At 42.6% G+C, this 21,280-nt stretch overlaps 2 protein-coding genes across 3 annotated transcripts in view; one reads left to right on the forward strand and one right to left on the reverse strand.

Annotated features, from left to right (window-relative positions):
* Positions 1-2,608: 2,608 nt before the first annotated feature.
* The window catches only part of PCSK7 (proprotein convertase subtilisin/kexin type 7), a 113,750-nt gene continuing 95,078 nt past the window's right edge, over positions 2,609-21,280 (reverse strand). For both annotated transcript variants that reach the window (XM_063943308.1, XM_063943307.1), the window contains 5 exons: positions 7,601-7,757; positions 5,673-5,767; positions 5,100-5,193; positions 4,592-4,709; positions 2,609-4,169 (listed from right to left, as the gene is read on the reverse strand). In XM_063943308.1, coding sequence (XP_063799378.1) covers positions 3,750-4,169; positions 4,592-4,709; positions 5,100-5,193; positions 5,673-5,767; positions 7,601-7,757 — 884 coding nt within the window. In that variant the 3' untranslated portion in view covers positions 2,609-3,749. The remainder of the gene's footprint in view (positions 4,170-4,591; positions 4,710-5,099; positions 5,194-5,672; positions 5,768-7,600; positions 7,758-21,280) is intronic.
* The window catches only part of RNF214 (ring finger protein 214), a 167,106-nt gene continuing 162,540 nt past the window's right edge, over positions 16,715-21,280 (forward strand). Inside the window, exon 1 of the mRNA XM_063943309.1 lies at positions 16,715-16,831. Coding sequence (XP_063799379.1) covers positions 16,730-16,831 — 102 coding nt within the window. The 5' untranslated portion in view covers positions 16,715-16,729. The remainder of the gene's footprint in view (positions 16,832-21,280) is intronic.

The raw sequence follows: 21,280 nt of genomic DNA on the forward strand, positions 1-21,280 counted from the left end.
TGGCACATTGTGCAGCGTTCTGGATACTGGGGGATACTCCTTCAGCCCGTTCATCTGCACATTTGGTTGCTAGAGGGATGGACATACGAGATTAACATACTGGTAATACCTTGCTGCCAATACTGGACACAAAGTAGAATGTGGACTAACTAGCAATTGCTTATTTTACCTAGAGCTTTATTCTTATTGTGGTTTTTAAATATATGTGCATTTTCTTTACCATATATCGTCCATCAAATATTAATTGTATATACTAGCGCTGGTTTCACTATTTGTTGGGCGTATGTCTAAAGCTGGTATACACATAAAAGTGACTTGGGTTATTTTCAGGGCCTATCAGCGGCTGAAATAGGTTTGGAACGGTTTCAACCATAAAAACACAACGTAACATTCACCAGGTTATTCTCTGTGACTGCATTAGAAAGGAAACAGACAGTTCTCCATGTAAAACCTTTTATTGCTCTTAAAATAAAATTTCCAACATGATAACCATCTTCATCAAAACACCCCAAATTCCCTCTCCCAGTCATATTTAAAAGTATTAAATAAATGCCACCATGTAAAACAGGAAGTGCGGATTAGGTTTCAGGACTGGTGTATCTTGTAAACGTATTTCAGTTCCTTTATGCTGATAAAAGACTTGTTTTATGTAACCCTATCTATGCCAGACAGGATCACAGTGAATGGCAACGCTATAGCATCGCTCTGGGGGGGGGGGGGGGGGGGGGGGGGAGTATGGGACACAATGAGTTTCCTCGTTCCCTCAACACGCTTCGGGCCCGAGTGGGAATACCGGGCTGAGGTCGGGATTCTGATCGCTGGCATTTCAACGCCTGTTGGGATTCTGGCGTCAGGTTCTGAAGGCCGGGATCCCGATAGGCAGTATATTAACCACACACCCCTGATCGTGCAGTGTCAGACTCTGGTCTATGAATTTATTCTGGCACTGTATTCTGAATGGCAATTTACTGACATTACTGCAGGAAAAGATTCACCTTATATTTAACATTTTGGATCTGCAACTTTCATGGGAATTTTTTTGAAGGGACAAAGCTCACTATTATCTCATACCGCACAGTAGGATATCTTAGCCTGGCACAGCGGGAGCTCTCTACATCTCAGCCAGTAGTGTACAACATAGATTTACATACTGATATTTCATACACACATCCATTACCCAGCAGCAATGGTTAGCAGAATAACAATGACAAAAACCAACATCAGTTACTGCAGTATGATCAAAAGCAAATGGCATTATCAGGACATTATTACAGCACATTCATGAGCCATTCCACCTACTACACCATTCTCTGCTCCTAAGTTACCCATTTATTTTCGATTTGCAGTAATCTTGGCTGAAATAAACATTTAGCCCAGAAGAATGAGCATGAAACTAGGCAGATGCCTAACAGGCCACATCTGAAGGTACAACACATTACCTAGATTGTATTCACACACTGGGCTTCATAGTACAATAAGATGCTTTAGTAACGGATTATGTGGTGGGGATGGTGTACAGTGTTTCAGACAATGTTACTGTACGTCAAGCACAGGGCCTGAAACTTACTCAGCCACTTTACAGATCTAAGAGGCGGAATGCCAATAATGACCTACAGATCACTCCCACCAGCCCTAATTTAGATGGAACAGAACTGGTTTGAAGGCTCTGGCCCACTGGGATGAGGATTGGGAAGTAGGTCTTATTCACTGCTGCTGAATAAAGCATAGAAGAAGTGAATGGCAGCTGTGCGCAAACATGATTGGGTAATTGGCAAGAAGGGGTGAGGGTCAGCCGAACACTTCAAGAAGTACTAGGTACGTCCCCTGTGGGTGAACCATACCTGCATCATAACCGGAGATATACATACAAACTGTACTAAAGCAATCATTGCTTGCGATAGAGAAATACATGTGAGCAAAGATAAGTTCCTAAAATCCCTTCACTGAGCTGTACTTAAAAGAATAGTTCTTTAAACAATGCATATCAATGACACATAGCCATATTATCAATCTTGGATATATGTATATATATCAAAACTGGCGGCACTCACTGGACTTTACATAGCTCCACAAAACACACTGCAAGTGTCCGTTTTAATTATTTAGGTACAAATTTTCAGGGATTGAGATTTTATTGATCACTTCGAAATGGGTGATTTGGAAGAATTAATAGAGGTATAAAACGGTCACAGACTCCAACATTTCAGCTTTATTACATAACCATCATCAGGGTTATTCCCGATTTTTGTAAGAAAGCAGAAATATTGGAGTCTGAGACCGTTTTGAACTTCTAATAAATTCTTCCAAGTCCTGGAGAGTCACTTATTTTGGAGGGATCAAGTATTTGTTTAAGGTAGGCACCCTGGTAAGCTTACTGCAGTGCATAATAGGAGTGCCGAATCTACATATATGTAAGAATAGCCATTGGTATAAGTTTTTATATAATTCTTCTTTACAATAAAGCAATTCCCTTTAGCATAATCAACTGGGTTCCACTCAGCAGCAATTTGAGTAAAGAACCATTAATGGTCAGAAAAAAAAGTGTCATGCATTAAAGAATGGCTTACTATATTTACTCTCTAACGTTTTCTGCCGTTACATTTTGTCCTTATTACAGAGCATCTGACATTACCAGTAGCTTTTCTTCTACAAAACTAGTGTTGTCTATGAATGGCATTCAGGAGAATTAGTTTATGAAATCAGGTTTTTAAAATTCCAATAAAAAAACACATTACAGGGTCATTCTGTAAAAAGATTCTTATATAAAAAGTGTTTTTTGATGTTAAGCGTCCAATGAAACTGCTTATGATTATCACCCGTATTAAAGAAAAATCATAAAAATAAAGATTGACTGTCCCTTTAAACTGCTTAAATAGGATCACCCGTATTAAAGCAAAATCATAAATACCCAAATAAAATATATATATATATATATTGATATACTATATCAAGCTTGCCGCACCTGGAAAAACCAGCACTTTGAGACAGTTGTTTAGAACCTACAGACAGATGGTCATTATACATTGGATAGGACAACCAGTCTGCGAATCTGCTACCAGGAGATCACATGGAAGCCCAGTGCAGTCATTGTGTCGCCCAGCAGGTGACTGTAACAAGAATATCATCAGCATGTACTTTACACTCTATGTAATAAACTCCTTATTTAATAGGTGTCACACAGGCGCTTATTAAGCTTCACAAGCGATAATGTCTAATATCTATCACACCCAGAAAAGAGCAGCTTGTACTAAACACTTAAAACACTCTTGGTTACAGAGTCTGCTCAAAAACAATGGGTTTCAATCAGAGATCCGTGTTATTGAGCATTTTAAGTGTCAAAAAAGTTAAAAACTAAAAGGAAAAAAAAAAACCTCATCTGTTTGACTCACAGAAAGGACTTACATGTAATCATTTACACCCTGTATTTAACTGGAAGGAAAGAGCGCCAGTGTGACACCACCCATAATGGTGATGAAAAAAAGTAAGGCAGAAAACTAAAGTGAAATAGTCTTAAGTGCAGACAATTGTTTTTGTTTTTTTTGTTTTTTTGTAGGGGGAAATGTAATGAAAAGCGATCCATCTAAATAAGGTTTTTTTTTGGCTGCAGCATTTAAAGAAGCGCTATAAATCCTGCGGCAAATATCACAGAAAATCTGCAATTTGGAGAAGTCGCTGCTCACTGCATCTCCCCCCTTAGTGTCCATTCCATATCCTCTGCTTCCTTCTTACTGCACAGATCAGTTCTACTTTTATCCATCTTCCTTTAGGTCATAATAGTCTGCATCAAGATCACTAGCATCCTGTCTTACTCTGTCCTTATACAGCTGAAAGTCAGAGGCCACACTTTGCCTGTGTCCTGTAGGGTTTGTGTTTTGTTCTCTGATTTGTTTTGAGGCAGAGGATTGGTGCCTGTGCAGTGTGGAGCGCTCTGCAATGTCCTCCTCTTCGTCATCCTCTAACACAGCATCCTGTAGCCCGCAAAGGGGCAATGACTCAGTCTCACTGCCCGCTTCTAGCTGGCGGGGGCTGGGACTTCCTCGCCGGCGGCTCCAAATACACGCTGATCCTTCACAGCTCAGGTCTTTACTACTGGAAATTCGGGAAAGGTACAGCTCCACCGTGTAATACAGGGACCAAAATACAGCAAAACAACCAAGCAGCATGAGGGTCTAGGGAATGTAAATCAGATGGGGAAAGGAGGTCATTAGGAACAAACATATAAGAACATATAAGAAGAAACCATAGAGGGAGAGGTTTATATTAACATGTCCTCAGCATGGTCATTATTGTGTGTATTGACCAACTTTGATCTATTCAATACAATATAGGCTCCAATATGGCAATGGAAGTATTTGTATACTAAACCGTAATTTTTTTTATAGAAAACGACAGTAAACGCAAGTTCAACAACGATCTTGGAAAGTGGGAGTAACATGGTGGTTACATCCAATAATATTTGGACTGAGAGCTTTACCCTTTCATCTACTCATGTATCCCGGTGTGCCGTCATTTGCTTGAATAACAGGGATTCTGTCATCGGAGCTCATCAGTGACATTAGATAAAATATTATCTATATAAACCGGTTCTTACCCGCAGGGTGTTACTGGTAATAATGTAGTTCTCCTGCTCAGAAATCTCCAGCCCAGGGGGACAAGGAAGGGAGAAGCTACCATTCAGGAACTGACCACTCTGAGAAGTCTCCACCAACCTAGGAAACAGAACAAAGCCTGATGGTGGGTACACATCAATGAAGGCACCTACATAGGGAGTGGTACACGTGTTCCAGGTGTGATGTGCACTGCGTTACTGCTGGAACACAAATCCGAGATGTACACAGAAGGCATGAAGACACAAAATGCCCATTGTATATATCTCTATTGTAGGGGATGAGACAGAAAATCATCTTTCGGTGATATAAAATAATATGCATGAAAAACTAGATGTACTCCCCACAAGTGCAGGATTACGTGTGTGCCGTCTGCCGAGAGGACCACACACGTGAGGACTTATGGAGCTATATATGGTGCTTTATGAATACATATATATTTTACATTTCACATAACGGTTACACTTTGCGCTTCCTTTCACATCAATTTACCTGCTTCTTTCAGCCACATCCTCAGGTGTCCAGGATGAGCCATAGAGCGTTAGCTGCCAGGACTGAAAAGTGCCCATCTTGAGAGACTCGTCTCCTGTTTGAGAAAAACAAGGTGATTTGTGAAGCGGAGAGCAGCTTACACCCTAGTACAGAGCAGGTAGACAGGAGGCTCTAAACCCCCATACTGTGTTAGGCTAGGGAGAGACACCAGTGATCAGTCACAGCCTATGCACGCTGTCTTATATACAACACAGAATGCCCATTAAATAATATTAGAAGAGCGCTTTATCGGATAGAGATGAATGATCCCTAATGTCAAACGTTTCCTCCACATGCTGCAATAAGAGATGGATGCACTGCAGGGAGATGAAAGCCTTCCATTGTGTACTCAACCTTTGTATGCTATTGAATTGCTATATATTATAGAAAGGTTATCCATGCTGCAAACAACCGGACAGGTCCTATACACAGTTATACCGGTTGGCTCCAATCCAATGAGCGATTTTATATACTCAAGTGATGGTTTCTATGCACACTGACCAACGGTGTAACAGCACACTAGTGAAAGCTTACCCATGTCACTGACCAGGAGTCTGTACATCCCTTCTGCGTTCTCTCCCCAGCAGCGAACGGTGGAGAATGTCCAGTCAGAGAATCCACTTGGGTCACTAAAACGGAGGAGATCAACAATGAAAAACAAACACAACACACTTTCACAATGGTCACACTGCGAGCTCCGCATTCCACAGAACAGAGATGAAATGAATGCTTACACAAACTTTTGAATCAGGCAAGAAACAGGTTCTTTTATCTCTTATCACCAGCATGTAGTCCACAGTAACATGCTAAAACAATTCATAAGCTGCGTACACACGGTGCGACCCGTGTGGTGGCCGATACGGACTATATATACGGCCTCCGACATAGACAGTGTTGGCCCTGCCTGCACCCATTATATTTCACTGCAATGCCGATCCAGCGGGCCCGCGCATCGGCATCGCAAGGTGCGATATGCACTATATTTACTTCCGATGTGGACTATATAGTGCATATCGGAGGTAAAATCGCACCGTGTGTATGCACCTATAGCATAGTATTTTTAGTTAAATATGTTTATTCAAACACTGCATTAATAAACCGCAATACAAAGGACTATAATATATCAGGAGTCATTACCTACCAGACAGTAGATGGTAATTTACATCACAGAAGTTACATACTGAACGCAGATGGAACCCAGGCAGGCATCTCTCAGTAATAACAGCTGGTCTGTGTGTCAGTGGCAAGGTAGGGGATCTCCTGCTGCCACTCAACCAACACATTTCGACGTGTAGATGATTTTATCAAGGTGAGTGAAACTAATGTACTGATAAACTTAAATATTAGTGAGTGGACGTTGCCCTCCGAGAGCTTTTGTTAATAACAATAAAGCTAATACAAAGTGTATTTAATTAACAGCCCAGGTTCCTTCTCGTTATACAGTCTGGCACTACAAAACGGGTAACCATGGTAACATCCACGGGGCAGTAATAACAATAATAAAATTATTAGAACACATAAGGAGTCCGCTTCATGCTGAATTTAAAAGTTTGACAAAACGGTTTCCGGTCTCTAGGTTGACAAGACTTCGGTCGACAGTGTCTAGGTCGACCACTATTGGTCGACAGTAACTAGGTCGACAGGGTCTCTAGGAGTTTTTCAATTTTTTTTTTATTTTTTTTAACTTTTTCATACTTAACGATCAATGTGGACTACAATTGGGAACGGTAACCACTTTGCCCATGCGAGGGGACACGGTGCACTAATTGGGGTTCCCGGTCACTGTACGGCAAAAACAACACCAAAAAAGATTTAAAAACTCATGTCGACCTTTTGACCTGTCGACCTAGACCATGTCGACCTACAGTCCCTGTTGACCAATAGTGGTCGACCTTCAATACCACACCCTGTGAAAGCATTCATTTCAGAAGAGGTGTTGCTTATACTTATCTGTATCCTGTGGTGTACCCCATGTGACCGCTATGAAAGGGTTTTGTGTGAGCATTTGCCATACCTCACACGTTTGTATCCTATGCAATTATCTGTGAGGGATTTGCTTTGGTGGAATCACATTGTGTCCATTTCATCCCCTTTGTGAGGATAGCTTTACACTATTACTTGTTCCTGTCTCTCTCCACACGTTAATGAGATGTTGTGATGCCTTATAAAAAGGAGCAACATAGGCTGGATTATGGATATATTGCTTGAGCAATTGTGGGACATAGACGCGCCGTTACGTGTGTGTACAGTATGTATGATTTTATATATATACACGCACAAGAGAGATAATTTTATCGATTCTCTATTAGTATACTTGTGGCTGCTTTTTTTGCACCTTGAGAACATCTCTGCTATTTCCTGTACCAGGTCAGTATTCATTAAGAAAAAAATAAATGTAAAACATGGGAATCTACGCACCGTCTTGTTCAGGTCCCTGGCAATGACATGTTGATGATACACACCTGTCAATCTTCCGTGTGGCTCCAATGAGGGATGACATGCCACTTGGACAGAACAGTTGTATCTGCAAGTTTCCACGGCGTGGGTGTGTGATGGTCACCATCACGGACACATGCTCCAAGGTCCTCATCCCTGACAGCAGGAGATCCGCGGAGGTCACTAGCAATGGAAAAGCAGGCGCTTCATTAACAATGGAAGTGCAGAGAAAAGCAATAATGCCAGACCAGACAATTATTGTAACTTAAACAAATAACACTGATGGAAACTCAAATGCAGTAGTAAGCAGAGTCAGAGCGATATGTGGGGAGTGTGAGGGGAGGGCAAAAGATGGCTGCCAGGAGCTAACCCTGGTACTGTAGGTCTGGAACACATGACCTGTCTTCCCTGTACACAGTGTAAGGTTTGCTGAGAATATTCCCATTGCCTTCAGCAGATTCCTTCCCCATTGCAAATGACTATATACGGAGCTGGCTGGATCAGATCAGAACCAGATCTCAGTGTCTAAGACGCATAAGTAGTAACGTGAGAATGACAGTAATTAAAGCAGACCATCAATGTGTGTATACAGTATAACTGCGGAAGGATCCATAGCCCAAATGATGGGTGTATGCAAGCTGTGCAGACTAGGCATTATGTCTGCTGTATCACTAGGACAATGTTGGAGGTGATGGGGTCATAAAACACAGAATGAAGAATAGACTTTGTAAGAACTGCTAGAAGGAATTTAAGAAGATGGACATGAAAGGGGAATACAATATAGAATGGCAAAATGAGTAGCTGGTTATGATAGATAATTTGAAACAGTTCTTTAAACTAAAAAGTTATTAGAGAGATAATTGTGTTGCCATACTGTAGCATGTACAGCAGGTGTATTCAACATGCGGCCCTCCAGCTGCTGTGGAACTATACATTCCAGTATAGCAAAACTGTGGCAGGGCATGCTGGAGTGTATAGTTCCACCAGAAATGGAGGGTTGCATGTTGAATACCCTGTTCAGCAAAAGGATGATAAAAGGGAAAGCAACAAAAACACTGTCTGTTATATAGTCTTTAAAACACTTAAATGTACAACATAATGCAGTGTGAGGAAAAGTACTGTTCTCTCTCACTCCATCATCGGAACCACATACATCCTGACATAATTACCAAGCACTTTCTCTCGCTTTCTCCCACATTCCCTTCCGCTGTTCACCTCTGTCCCACTCCCCACCCCCCCCTCCCCCCTCCCATCACACTACTTGCTTTCTCCTCTTCTCACATTTTTGCCGGCCAAGTCAGAAGCAGTAAACATTGCCTAAAAAGGACAGAGCGAGAAATCCTGAATGTAGCTTGGCAGATGCCCAGCGGAGGTGGATGTGCCAGTTGCACAACATTTCACATCAGCCGAGGGGGACTGCGCAGCTGGAAGGCGACTGCACCAGGGAGCAAATGGTTAACGTGCAGGCTCCAGATTTACAGCGAGTTTGGAAACGGTCTTATACATGTCAGCGTTCATTACATAAATCACACAGGGGGTGACGTCTGGAAACAAAAAGTGATGAATAACCACACTCTCATTTATGTAATGTGTTAAATATACATTCTCAGCTCAAGCTTCTTCCCGGCAAATGGATATCCCAGAGACTGGCTGTTATAATGGGCCGTTTCTGTTACATGAAAGGGGATGTTAGATACAGCACTGCGTTCTTACAAGCGTCACTCGGACTCTGCCATGTTACTCATCAGTGTAAAGCTATTTTAAAAACAGAAGCAAATCTTTAAAAAAAAAACAACAACACTCTGAATTGGTCCAGCATCCAGCTTCCCATCTATTCAATTCTAAACATTTATACAAATGATGGAGGGTGACAGGATTTGTGTCACAGCATGGGAATGGAGTGGTGAGGGAGGATTATGAAGGATGGTTTCAAGTAGATATGAATGAGTGGAATGCCCTATATAGAGACGGCAGTAGCCAAGGTGGGATATGATTAGAGACTGGGGGGCAGCTTTAGTAAGCCTGGTGGGGTGATAAAGCGGAAGGGGATAACGCGCCAGCCAGTCAGCTCTTAACTGTCATTTTTCATACCCAGCCTGTAACATGGCAGTTAGGATCTGTTTGGCTGGTCATTTATCACCTTACGCTTTATAACTTCACGAGTTTAGTAAATCTGACCCTGGATTAGAATTTTGATCTTGAGTAAGAAAATGGCTCTATTCAGCCAGTATTGCAGGTCCCTCAGGGAGATTTGAGATTTAGGTACAGATGCCTCCTTATTTACCTATCCATTTTTTGAGGGTAAAACCTTTGATATCTGATGGCTCAATGTACACAAACTCTGTTTAATGCATATAATTATTAAAAGGATTATATAAAATTACCTTCAGGCTATAAAGCAGAATATGAAACATAAATGCATTCTGTATTTAGACTTGGGACCCAAATATTACAAAATATGGGGGGTAGGGGAATCAGATCTCCAAAATAGGGGTAGGAAGGGAGGGAAAGTGGAACCTTATCCCTAAGTGCAGCGTACGAGGGAGGCAGGCAGTGACCACTAGGGGTCACTGGAGTACTCTTGGGATATGGACAAGGCGTTAGCAGGGATAGGCACATTTAAATATTTAAATTAATAACCCTCCACCCCCTCCATACTACCAAGGTACCTCGGTGTTTTTTTTGTGCCTCAGCCAGGAAGGCACTCGTGGAGGATTCTCCACACTGCTATTTTTGACTAAGATTTTTATTTTAACACACAATCCCTGCCCAGCATATTAAGAAGCGTGGGTCTGGGATTGTTGGTACTGCAGCAATTGGCTTGTCAGTGCTCAGGAGAGGAGCCCCGCCATAGACCAGAATCAGCAGTAGCTGATTTCAGCCTGGGGCTGCAAAATGGAGCTGGACAGTGCTTAGGAGAGTAGCCCCGTCATAGCCTCCTATTGACACAGGTAATGAGCGGGCAGGCAGCTCACACTGCCGCCGCTCTGTTTTAATGTATTCTGGGGGAGCGGGGCGGCCAGCTCATGCTGCCGCCCTGCCATGTGGGGACTTCATGTTTTATAATGTAAGCTCCAGGGATCACTGCCCACCCCAGCCCAGCCCAGCTGCCGCCGCTGGGCGTCCACCACTCCCCGGCTACCTCACGCGGTTAGCTTCTGCTAACCGCTAGCCATATTAATGCCGCGGACGGCTCCACAGCTGCCGTGGCTCATCTCTCCATGAATTTGTCCGCTGACCGCGTCCATGCTGTCGCGGCTCGGTCCTCACTGCTATTTCAGCAGCCGTAGACAGCTCTCAGGCAGGACTACCAGCCCAGGTCCCTGCACGGAGGCGTACAATAGCACCGCGGCTCATGGGAGGAAGGAAGTGGGAGAGCTGACAGACATAAGGGGATGGCTAATACATATTGTGCAGTCTGTAGGCTATTAAGCCTGACAAAAGGTAATGGCGGTCCCTAGCCAGCATTTAATCACAAGCATTGATTAGAAGGGGACGTAAACAGGCTAGTCAGCCTCTACAGTGCCTTAGGTTTCTTTTTACTCAGCAACCTTTTAAGCCTTTCCTGTGATCTGTGTGTATTTTATATATATATATATATATATATATATATATATATATATTTATTTATTTCAATGCGGTTATAAGAAAATCAGGCTATTCAGCTTATAGTTAGACCTGTGTTTATATATTATATATATTTTTCAATATATTACATATTTTTCACTCAGCAATGGTTATACTAAAAACTATTAAGCTATGCTGTGAATTATGTTTCTATGTTACACAACAGGCTATTGAGCCTATAATGGAATATGTTACATACCTGTAGGTAGTGTAAAATGTATATGTTACAAAACACAGCACATGGTGTGGACAACATTTTATACTAAACTTCCTGTTTCTCCTGCAGGAATTTTGGTGTCAGTCCTACAGCACACTGCCACTGGAGGGGGTAGGGGTGTTAGTGGGTCTTGTTCTTCAGTAAATCACATACTTAATAGAAATTGTTTACCGAGTCGTGCAGTTGTTTGTTTCACTGTCTTACTGTGTATATTACGGTCTGTCAGTGTGCATGATAACTAATAGGGCAACGGAATTGTCCGCGGCACAGAATGACCGCGAGTCAGAAAGATCTGATCCGCGTTCAATGCCGTCTGAGCAGCCTCTGGGCTCAGGAAATTTCAAGAACCTTGCAGGCCTTCCAAGGTCTATGCATAGTTATGATAATAATCATTATTTGTTTCATAATACAAAATCACATGATGATTTCATGCCAGACCTTGTGCCTCAATAAGAGTCAATTGGGTTGGGAGTCAATTAGTGAGGTTACTGATAGACTCATCCGGCCCGTACACCAGGTGTTTGATATTTTGACAGAAATCTCACTGTCTCAGTGAAATCTAACAGAGTTGCAGTGGCTCAGCAGACTAATGCTGGGGACCGGTGAACAGAGTCTTAGGTTTGAGGTCAGCTCTGGACAGTCATTTTAAAGGGTTTAATTTGCTAACATGTCAATTCCAGTACCTGCTGCAACTACGTTTACACATCCGTCTGAGCGTAAGCTAGAGTCCATGCTAAAGACCATTTATACAGCAGCAAGGGTGTTGCTTAAACTTGCTTTAGTTGGAGTTTGGGTAACAAGGCTGTAGAAGCCTCGGCTATACAGCTCACATTAGGCCTCCAACAAGGTTATTTTTCTCAGTCTAGCTTATACTTCTTACCAATCACATTTGTGAATCGGCATCCTTGGATGTTGAACAAGTCAGTTATCGGATTTCAGAATCCATTAGTGCGCCTGTAGGACGTTTTGGTCACTAGTTTGGCAAGTAGAGGCTCAGTCAAAACCAGGAAGAGGCGTTGCCTTGTACTGACTACATGTTATTTAGTCCTTATTGCACAAGTGGTTCCTCAGGCTACTGGAGGAAATCGGTTTCCTACAAGTGTCCACTCCAGTACCTCAACGGTAGTATTCTGGACCAGTGTTCAAATCTTTTAGACCTCAGTTCTTTCGTGGTTGTGCACGAGGAACAACTGTATACAGTACAGGAGGTAGAGGACGTGGGTTTTAAAAAAAAAAAACACTAACCAGCTTACACCAACTGGCAACCAGTGGCATAACAGGCCTCCAGCCCATCTCACCTTTTTTTAGCGGTGAGAGCACGCTTTCACACATTTCACTTGGTGTGGTCTCAGATATGGGTGGTTCCACAATTTTGTGGTTAAAGGTTACAAAATTGGGGTCAATTGTTTACCACCAATGCAGTTTTTCAAGACAGGCCTGCTGGGGCAGGAGATAAAAAGGCAATTCTGCAGACCGCAATTCAGTCTCTCCTAGATTCAGCAATTAAGATTCTTCACTAACAGGGTAATGGTTATTACTCCAATCTTTTGTAAGACCAAGGCCTGCCAGGTCAGTCTGATATTGAACCTCAAAGGGTTCAATCAGTACGTTACTTACTATGGATTCAAGATGGAACCCCTGCGGTCAGTGATTGCAGGTTTACAACCACAGGAAGTCATGATTTCACTCGATTTCAAGGATGCATTCTTATACATTCCAATTTGGCCACCGCATCAGGCATACTTAAGGTTTGCAGTACAACAAAACCATTATCAATTTCAGGCACTACCGTTTGGCCTCTCATCAGCACAAAGGTGAGGTCTGTGATGATAGCTCATCTCAGATCCCTGTGAGTGATAATGGTTCCGTACTTAGACGACCTTCTCATCAGGGCTCCGTCTCCACAAATACTCCTTCCACATGTTTTCCTGACGTACAATGTACTAGTTCAGCACAGTTGGATTGTCAACTTAAAAAATAAAATAAAAAAATCAAGCCTTGTCCAGTGTCAAAGAATTAAATTTCTAGGAATGATTCTGGATACGGTGGATCAACTAATTTACCTTCCAGAACAGAAAATACAAAGTATATGTCATCTGGTAGAGTTAGTGCTCAAACCACAAACAGTCTCGGTGCATTTGTGTGTTCGACTGCTAGGAAAGATGGTGGCGTCTTTCGAAGCACTCCAGTTCGGAAGATTTCACTCACGTCCCTTTCAACTGGATCTTCTCGCACAGTGGTCAGGCTCTCATCTACAAATTCATCAGATGGTGCGGTTGTCTCCAAGGGCCAGTGTGTCACTTCTCTGGTGGCTCCACATACACAATTTCACCGCAGGAAAAAGGTTCGGAGTCTGGAATTGGTTCATTCTGATGATGGACGCAAGTCTCAGAGGTTGGGGAGCAGTGGTCCTACATTGTCAGCTTCAGGGTCTATGGTCAGACCGAGAAAGATTACTGTCAATTAATGTCCTGGAACTGAGGGCAATTTACAACGCACTGCGACAGGCAGTTCACATACTCCAGTCTCAGACTGTTTAAGTTCAGTCAGACAACACGACGGCAGTCGCATACATCAACAAACAAGTAGGGACTCAAAGTCGCATGGCAATGCAAGAAGTTGCTCGAATCCTGAATTGGGCCGAGCATCACCAAGTGATATTGTCGGCGGTCTTCATTCCAAGAGTGGACAACTGGGAAGCAGATTACCTCAGTCATGAGGATTTCCATCCAGGAGAATGGGCTTTACATCCAGAAGTGTTCCAGATGTTAGCCCAGTGGTGGAGTTACCCACAGGTGGATCTAATGACATCTCGTCAAAATCATCAGACACCCAAGTACAGTATGTGTCCAGAACCAGAGATCAAAAGGCAGTGGATGCTCTCACAATAGCGTGGCAGTACAGCCTTGTGTATCTATTTCCACTGTTTCCGCTGCTTCCTTGGTTGCTAAAGCGCATCAAACGAGAGTCCACGACCATCATACTAGTGGCGTCTCATTGGTCTCGGAGAGCGTGGTTCTCGGATATCCGCGGCCTACTCGCAGACGATCAGTGGCCAATTCCGATACATCCAGACCTACTACAACAGGGTCCTTTATTTACCCCGATTTAGCGCGGCTGTGTTTGACGGGGTGGCTGTTGAAACCGCTCTCTTAAAAAGAGAGGGCATTCCAGAGACGGTTATACCAACCATGTTACATGCTAGGAAGCCAGTTACAGCTGCTCATTATCACAGAATTTGGCGAGCTTATATAGGTTTGCGTGAAGCTCGGAAGTTTCCGACATCTACTTTCAAGTTATCCCGTCTTTTGCTATTTTTACAGACTGGGTTAGATGGAGGACTACGTTTATCTACACTAAAAGGTGCAGGTCTCTGCCTTGTCAATTTACTTTCAAAGGCGTTTGGCCCTTTTGCCAACAGTTCACACTTTCCTGCATGGTGTTCTCAGAGTTCAACCTCCATTTATACCACTAGATTCCATGGGACTTGAATCTAGTTATAGATTTTTTTGCAGTCTTCAATTTTTGAACCCTTACAACATGTGAATATTAAGTTTCTAACTTAGAAAACAGTGTTTCTCCTAGCCTTAGAATGGAGTGTTTCAGAATTGGGTGCCTTGTCATGCAAGCCACTGTATCTGGTGTTTCATGATGACAGAGTGGATCTTCGGACGAATCCCGCTTTTCTACCAAAGGTAGTATTTTTATTTCACATCAATCAACCAACCAACCAACCAACCAACCAACCAATCAACCAACCAACCAATCGTAGTTCCTGTTTTTTCAAAAGGTTCAGGAACTCAAGCTACTTTGGATGTGGTACGCGCACTTCGCGTTTCTGTAGCCCAAACACCATCAGTACATAAAGCGGATACACTGTTGGTTCTCTATGATGCAGTCAAAAAAGGGTGGCCAGATTCCAAACAGACCTTGGTTAGATGGATTAAGCTGACCATTCGTCAAGCATACTTTAATGCTAGTCTACAATCGCCTGCATCAGTTTCAGCACATTCCATGCATTCTGTGGGAATGTCATGGGTAGCAGGTCGTGGAGCTTCTATGACGCAACTTTGCCGTGCAGCTAGATGGTCATCAGTGCACACATTTGTACACTTTTACAAATTTGATACGTTTGCGGCATCAGCATCTAGCTTTGGCCGTCTAGTGTTACAAGTGCCAAACAGCTCTCCCGCCCAAGGGGGAAACTTTAGTACGTCCCAAGAGTACTCCAGTGATCTCTAGTGAATTAAAAAGAAAATAGGATTTTTGTACTTACCAGATAAGTCCTTTTCTTTGAATCCACAGGGGGCACTGGACACCCACCCAGAGCAGTTTCACCTGGCTTGTGGTAAGTTCAGTATATCTTATGGTAACACATTCTTACCGACTTGTTCAAATGTTACGGTGATTGTCATCTATTGTCATGTCAACTTGTAGTTGTCTGTCATGTTATGTGTCACCTTTCTAATTGTCTGCTATGTGTCAACTTTATAGTTGTCCGTTATGTTATAATGTTATAGGTAATTCTCCACTGTTCATCCTCTCTATCGCTTCTATTCAGCTGTATAAAAATCACTGAGGTACCTTGGGAGTATGGAGGGGGTGGATGGATACTAATTTAAATATTTAAATGTGCCTATCCCTGCTAACTCCCCGTCCATATCCCAAGAGTACTCCAGTGCCCCCTGTGGATTCAAAGAAAAGGATTTTTCTGGAAAGTACCAAAATCCTATTTTTTCCATTCAGACCTAGATCTTTTACTTTTCTGTAAAGTTAAGAATTCTTTCTTAAGGGTCCCATACACTTATGCGACATATCTGACCGTCATGTCGCAGGCGATCACCCCAACTGCCTCCCAGGTGGCAGGATCGCTCAAGATACATTGTATGCTGTCCTTTGCATACGATGTATCTTGTGCGATCCAAAATCGGATGAAATCGGGCATTATCGTTCTAGTGTATGGGTCCTTTAAGACACAAACGTTTTTCGTGTCCAATCCATCAACTCCTGTAACAGATAATGCTGCTGAGTAGGAGTTGGATTCTTTTGCACACAATCTTCACAATACACCATATCTTGTATTCCTGAGAACAACTTATCACATGCTGCACAAACACATTTCAAATGCTTTTTCTACATCAGCTTCTTAGTCCCAGTAATAGGCACACTATAACAAAAAACCTAGAATCACTAACTTTCTTTTCTAAAATTGTTCTGGACGTGGTGTTATCTGGATAATGGCTCAGCCAGCAGCTAACAGCGCTGCCCTGGAGCCCCTCTCTGGCTTAGTGTGACAGACCCGGACTGCAGCATGGGTGTCCTGGAGGCTAGACTGCTATGCCACCAACATTTACAGCATCTTTGGGGAGTTACCCCACCACAGACTGCAGCTAAACAGGGGCAGTATGTTGAGGTAAGCCCTATTAAGGATAAAATAAACTTCCCTGCACTGTCCTAGGAGACAAAAAAAAAAAAAAGACAGAGGAGGTGGAGTCAGAATATATAACAAGGGGGAGGGGAAGGGGGGGGGGGGGTGATTCTTGGTCCCTGAAAAAGGTCCTGTCTATACTAAGGGGAGCAGGTCCTATTCCCAGTGTAACAGCTGCCATGGAGGAATGAAGCAGAAAATGGTGATTAACAGGTCTAAGAGCTGAGTATGGAGAAGTGACCCTTTCACTGTGCTTTAAGTAAATCATTAATTACTTTTGAGAATACAGTCTTAGGCAAATGTTGTGGGCCCAGACGTCAGAGAATTACAAAAAAGAGAAAGCTATACCACTTTCACACTGCTATTGACGAGTTGCACCTGGGATTTGTACATAGGTCCCCTTTTCAGAAAGATTTCCTGACCTGGCTTACTTCCGGGGTTGATAACGTCACTGGCAACGTACCCGGAGGCTGCACTTGGAGATGAGATGATCTCCAAGCGCTGCCTCTTCCTACGGTTTGAACGGGTCCGTAATTGCATCGACCCAGCTTAGCCGTTCACACCGCACCACAACATGTGTTCAACCCTGATTGCTACCAGAGATGAAATACCGGGATTTCAACTAGTCCCTTTCAGACTGCGCCACAACCCGGGTTGCTGCGCATTGGCGTGCAATAATTTTGATCATTGCTGGCGGTTTGATAGGGGTATAAGTCTTCACCCAAACCATCAGTGCAATGTTTCTATGTTATACTAAGGATTCCATTTCTGAATGAGTTAACTTGGGTTAAATGAATGAATTGACAGTACCACATACTTTCAAGCTGACATATTTTCCATTATACAAGAAGAAACATAACATACTCTGATATGAATGTATACACAAAAGACATGCACACAACACGCAACAGGGATGGAGAATTGTATTCATGATACTTTAATCTCTGTCACTTACAGTTCAATACTGGCCATTTGTCTCTCTTGCTAGTCTATTATATACTCTATTTTATCTATGCAACTATCTTATCACACTGACCAAAATTAATGTTTAATTAGTAGGTCATATAACTGAATGAAAGCATTTAAACAATCTTTCGTTACGATCAAATAACTGGACATAAGCAAGCCACGGAACAACAACAAAAAAACAAACAAAAAACCCCAAGTATTGAAATCTGATTAGGTGTAATATCTAAAACACAAGATGTTAAATCCCCACCCCCCCGAATAGTCTTATGAGAATGAAGTCAGGCTAACGTTACATATCTACAGTAATTTCTCTTGCAATTTATACCTAAATCCCTCTTCTAACTCTGTGCTGATCCTATTCTGCCTTGCTTTGTATGAAAGGTAAAGTACACCTAATTTGTGAAACACTCTGCTTTTTCCTTCTTTCACTGTAGTTTCATATAGGACTTTAGATAGTCTTCCACCTTAAGGGGGGTACTGACGGGAGAGATGTGTGCTGAGTGATCTTAACACAGACTGCTCAGCACAGCGCGATGTGCTGAGCGAGGCGGGGGACGGACGGGGGGACACTCACTTCACACAGCGGTGAAGTGAGCGACCCGCTAGATTAAGCCTGCATGCAGGCTCAATCTAGCACCGGCGATTAGCGATGCGCGGCTATCGCTGGGGGGCATACACACGGCAGATCCGTGCTTAAAATCTAAGCAATCTACTCAGATTGCGTAGATTTTAAACACTGATCTCTCCGTGTGTACCCCCCCTTTAGAGGGATATTCAGTTAGGGCCGTTTTGCACTTTTTGATCTTTTTTTTTAGGGCGAATAGGGATTAGCTCTATTCAATAGCAGGCCTGTTTTTCCAGCAGGAGCGAAAAACATGTGGATTGGCGAAATGATGTTTCTGCCTGCTGTGACAAACTCCCCAAGGCGGTCCTGTCTAACACTCCTAGTGTGCTTGCTGTGTGTTTTTTTATTATGGGGGATATTCAATTAGCTCTGACAATTTCAGCATTACCCTCCTGCGTATTCAATTGCAGGCCAATTTCTCCCATTTTTAAGGCATTGTCGCCAATGCCTTTTCACTTTTTTAAATTTTTATTATTATTTTTTTTATTGAAAAGGCATTGGCGAAAAATGCCTCAAAATTGTCGAGAACAGGCTGTGATTTCGCCGGCACAGGTGCGAAAACACGTGGATTCCTGCATTTGTGAACAGCACCAAGGGGAGTTAAACACAAGGGTACTCCATTTTGTAGTTATAGTACTATATGTTCTCTATCTAGTAACAATCATAAATGTAACTGATAGCATGATAATTATCCAGTAAATAGTTACTATAAGAAAGCTTATCTTGGCTATAACAGGATAGACTTCAGTCATCAGACCCTATAATGATGACTGAGTGTAAGAATTATAAAAAAAGGTTTAACTAGATGGATATTTTGTCTTTTTTCAGCCTCAATAACTTTGTTACTATAACGATTATTTCAAATTATTCTTTCAATTTTTTGAAAATATTGTTTATTTAGGTTTTTCAAATATAAAATTGGGGTTACGAAGAGTAGGACAGGGAAGGGGGAGAGCGCAAAGTACACAGCAGAGATACTATGGGAACACAAGCAAGAGAAAAGTCAGTACATGTTAATTACTAGATTAATGCAAAACTATGAGCCGGTGATATGGGGGTCTGAGCTCCAACTACAAACAATCATCTTTACTAGTTTAAAGGCAATGGTAAAAATGGAGAGGATGCACCAAAATGGTTTAGTCAGACAGTCCAAACTGCAGAATATTTATAGCGGCAGTTAGAGATAATACACAAAATGTCAATATAGAAGGCCAATACCATGAATATGGCAGAACACATCAGAATACTAGGATGCCATAAATTGCAGACTTTAGGTAGCCATTTCCAGGAGGCACCTAGATAGACCAAATCACCTGTGCTCAGCAAGCACTTACAGGTGCTACACATATCTGTACACAAGATAGCCTGGCTCAACATTATATTTCATAACATTTTTTGAGGAGTCTAAATCGATTAAATGGAATGTAGTTATTTAAATGTGGACAAATGTAAAACTAGACACTAGATGCCCCATAGACACACATGATGTGTTTTGCTTACACTTTATTAAGGCATTAGTTCTGTTGTGTCACCCTAGAGTCGCAATTCAGTGACTTAGGGGGACATGTACTAAGCAGTGATAAAAGTGAAGATGTAAGCCAGTGGAAAAGTTGCCCATTGCAACCAATCAGCATTGACGTAACATTTCTAATTTGCATACCATCAAAAGTATACAGAGCAGCTGATTGGTTGCCATGGGCAACTTCTCCACTGGCTCACATCATCACTTTTATCACTGCTTAATATATCACACACAGAGTGCTGCCGAGCAGTCCAGAGAAGGAAGGGGTAGGCGGAGCCAATCAGAAGATGGTGACAAAACTTCGGAAGAAACCTATCACTGGAGAGTAAACAATATCTTCCCATAAACACCACAAGTCTCCTAAGCTTGCTACTTTTCTGTCACCCCAGATTCCAATCTCTTCATTTATCATATACAGTTTTTCTCCAAGTCCTGTCTATTCAACCTTTTTCTAAACCAAATGGCTACCAAAAAAACCTCTTGTTCATGCTCTCATCACCTCCTGCTACGGCACCTACTGCCCATCACAACATGAATGGCATGGGGTCTGAGGACCCCCATAGATATCCAATGGACAAACAACATGGCAACTCTGCTAGTCATCTCATGGAGCATTCTGAACATTGGGATGCTGAACAACTACTCACAAAATAGTTTTTGACTTTGATTAATCTTTCCCCCAATGTGCCTCAAGGTAAATATACGATATGGTAAAAACTTACCGTTAATAATAGGGATATAGGGGGTAATTCCAAGTTGATCGCAGCAGGATTATTTTTAGCAATTGGGCAAAACCATGTGCACTGCAGGGGAGGCAGATATAACATGTGCAGAAGGAGTTAGATTTGGGTGGGTTATTTTGTTTCTGTGCAGGGTAAATACTGGCTGCTTTATTTTTACACTGCAATTTAGATTGCAGATTGAACTCACCACACCCAAATCGCTCTCTCTCTGCACATGCTATATCTGCCTCCCCGGCAGTGCACATGGTTTTGCCCAATTGCTAACAAAAATCCTGCTGCGATCAACTTGGAATTACCCCCATAGTGGAGCGACAGCATATTTGCACCAAACGGTCAAAGCTTTTCGGCCTCCCAGCATGCTGCTGTTAGGGTCTCCTGCCCTGTGCTGCCACGTCGTCATGGCAATCTGGAGACAAGTGCTAGCGGAGTAACCTGAGCGCAGCTGATACTCCGGTTCGGGTCTTTTGCTGTGCAGTGGTTACAGGCTCTGTGCACGGCAGGGGATCCGGTGCTGGTTTTTGTGCTCACAGTCTGTGAGGTCTGAGTGGGGCGTGGACAGCACCAGCTTTATAAGG

Source organism: Pseudophryne corroboree, chromosome 10, assembly GCF_028390025.1.
Source record: "Pseudophryne corroboree isolate aPseCor3 chromosome 10, aPseCor3.hap2, whole genome shotgun sequence".
NCBI classification, from domain to species: Eukaryota; Metazoa; Chordata; class Amphibia; order Anura; family Myobatrachidae; genus Pseudophryne; species Pseudophryne corroboree.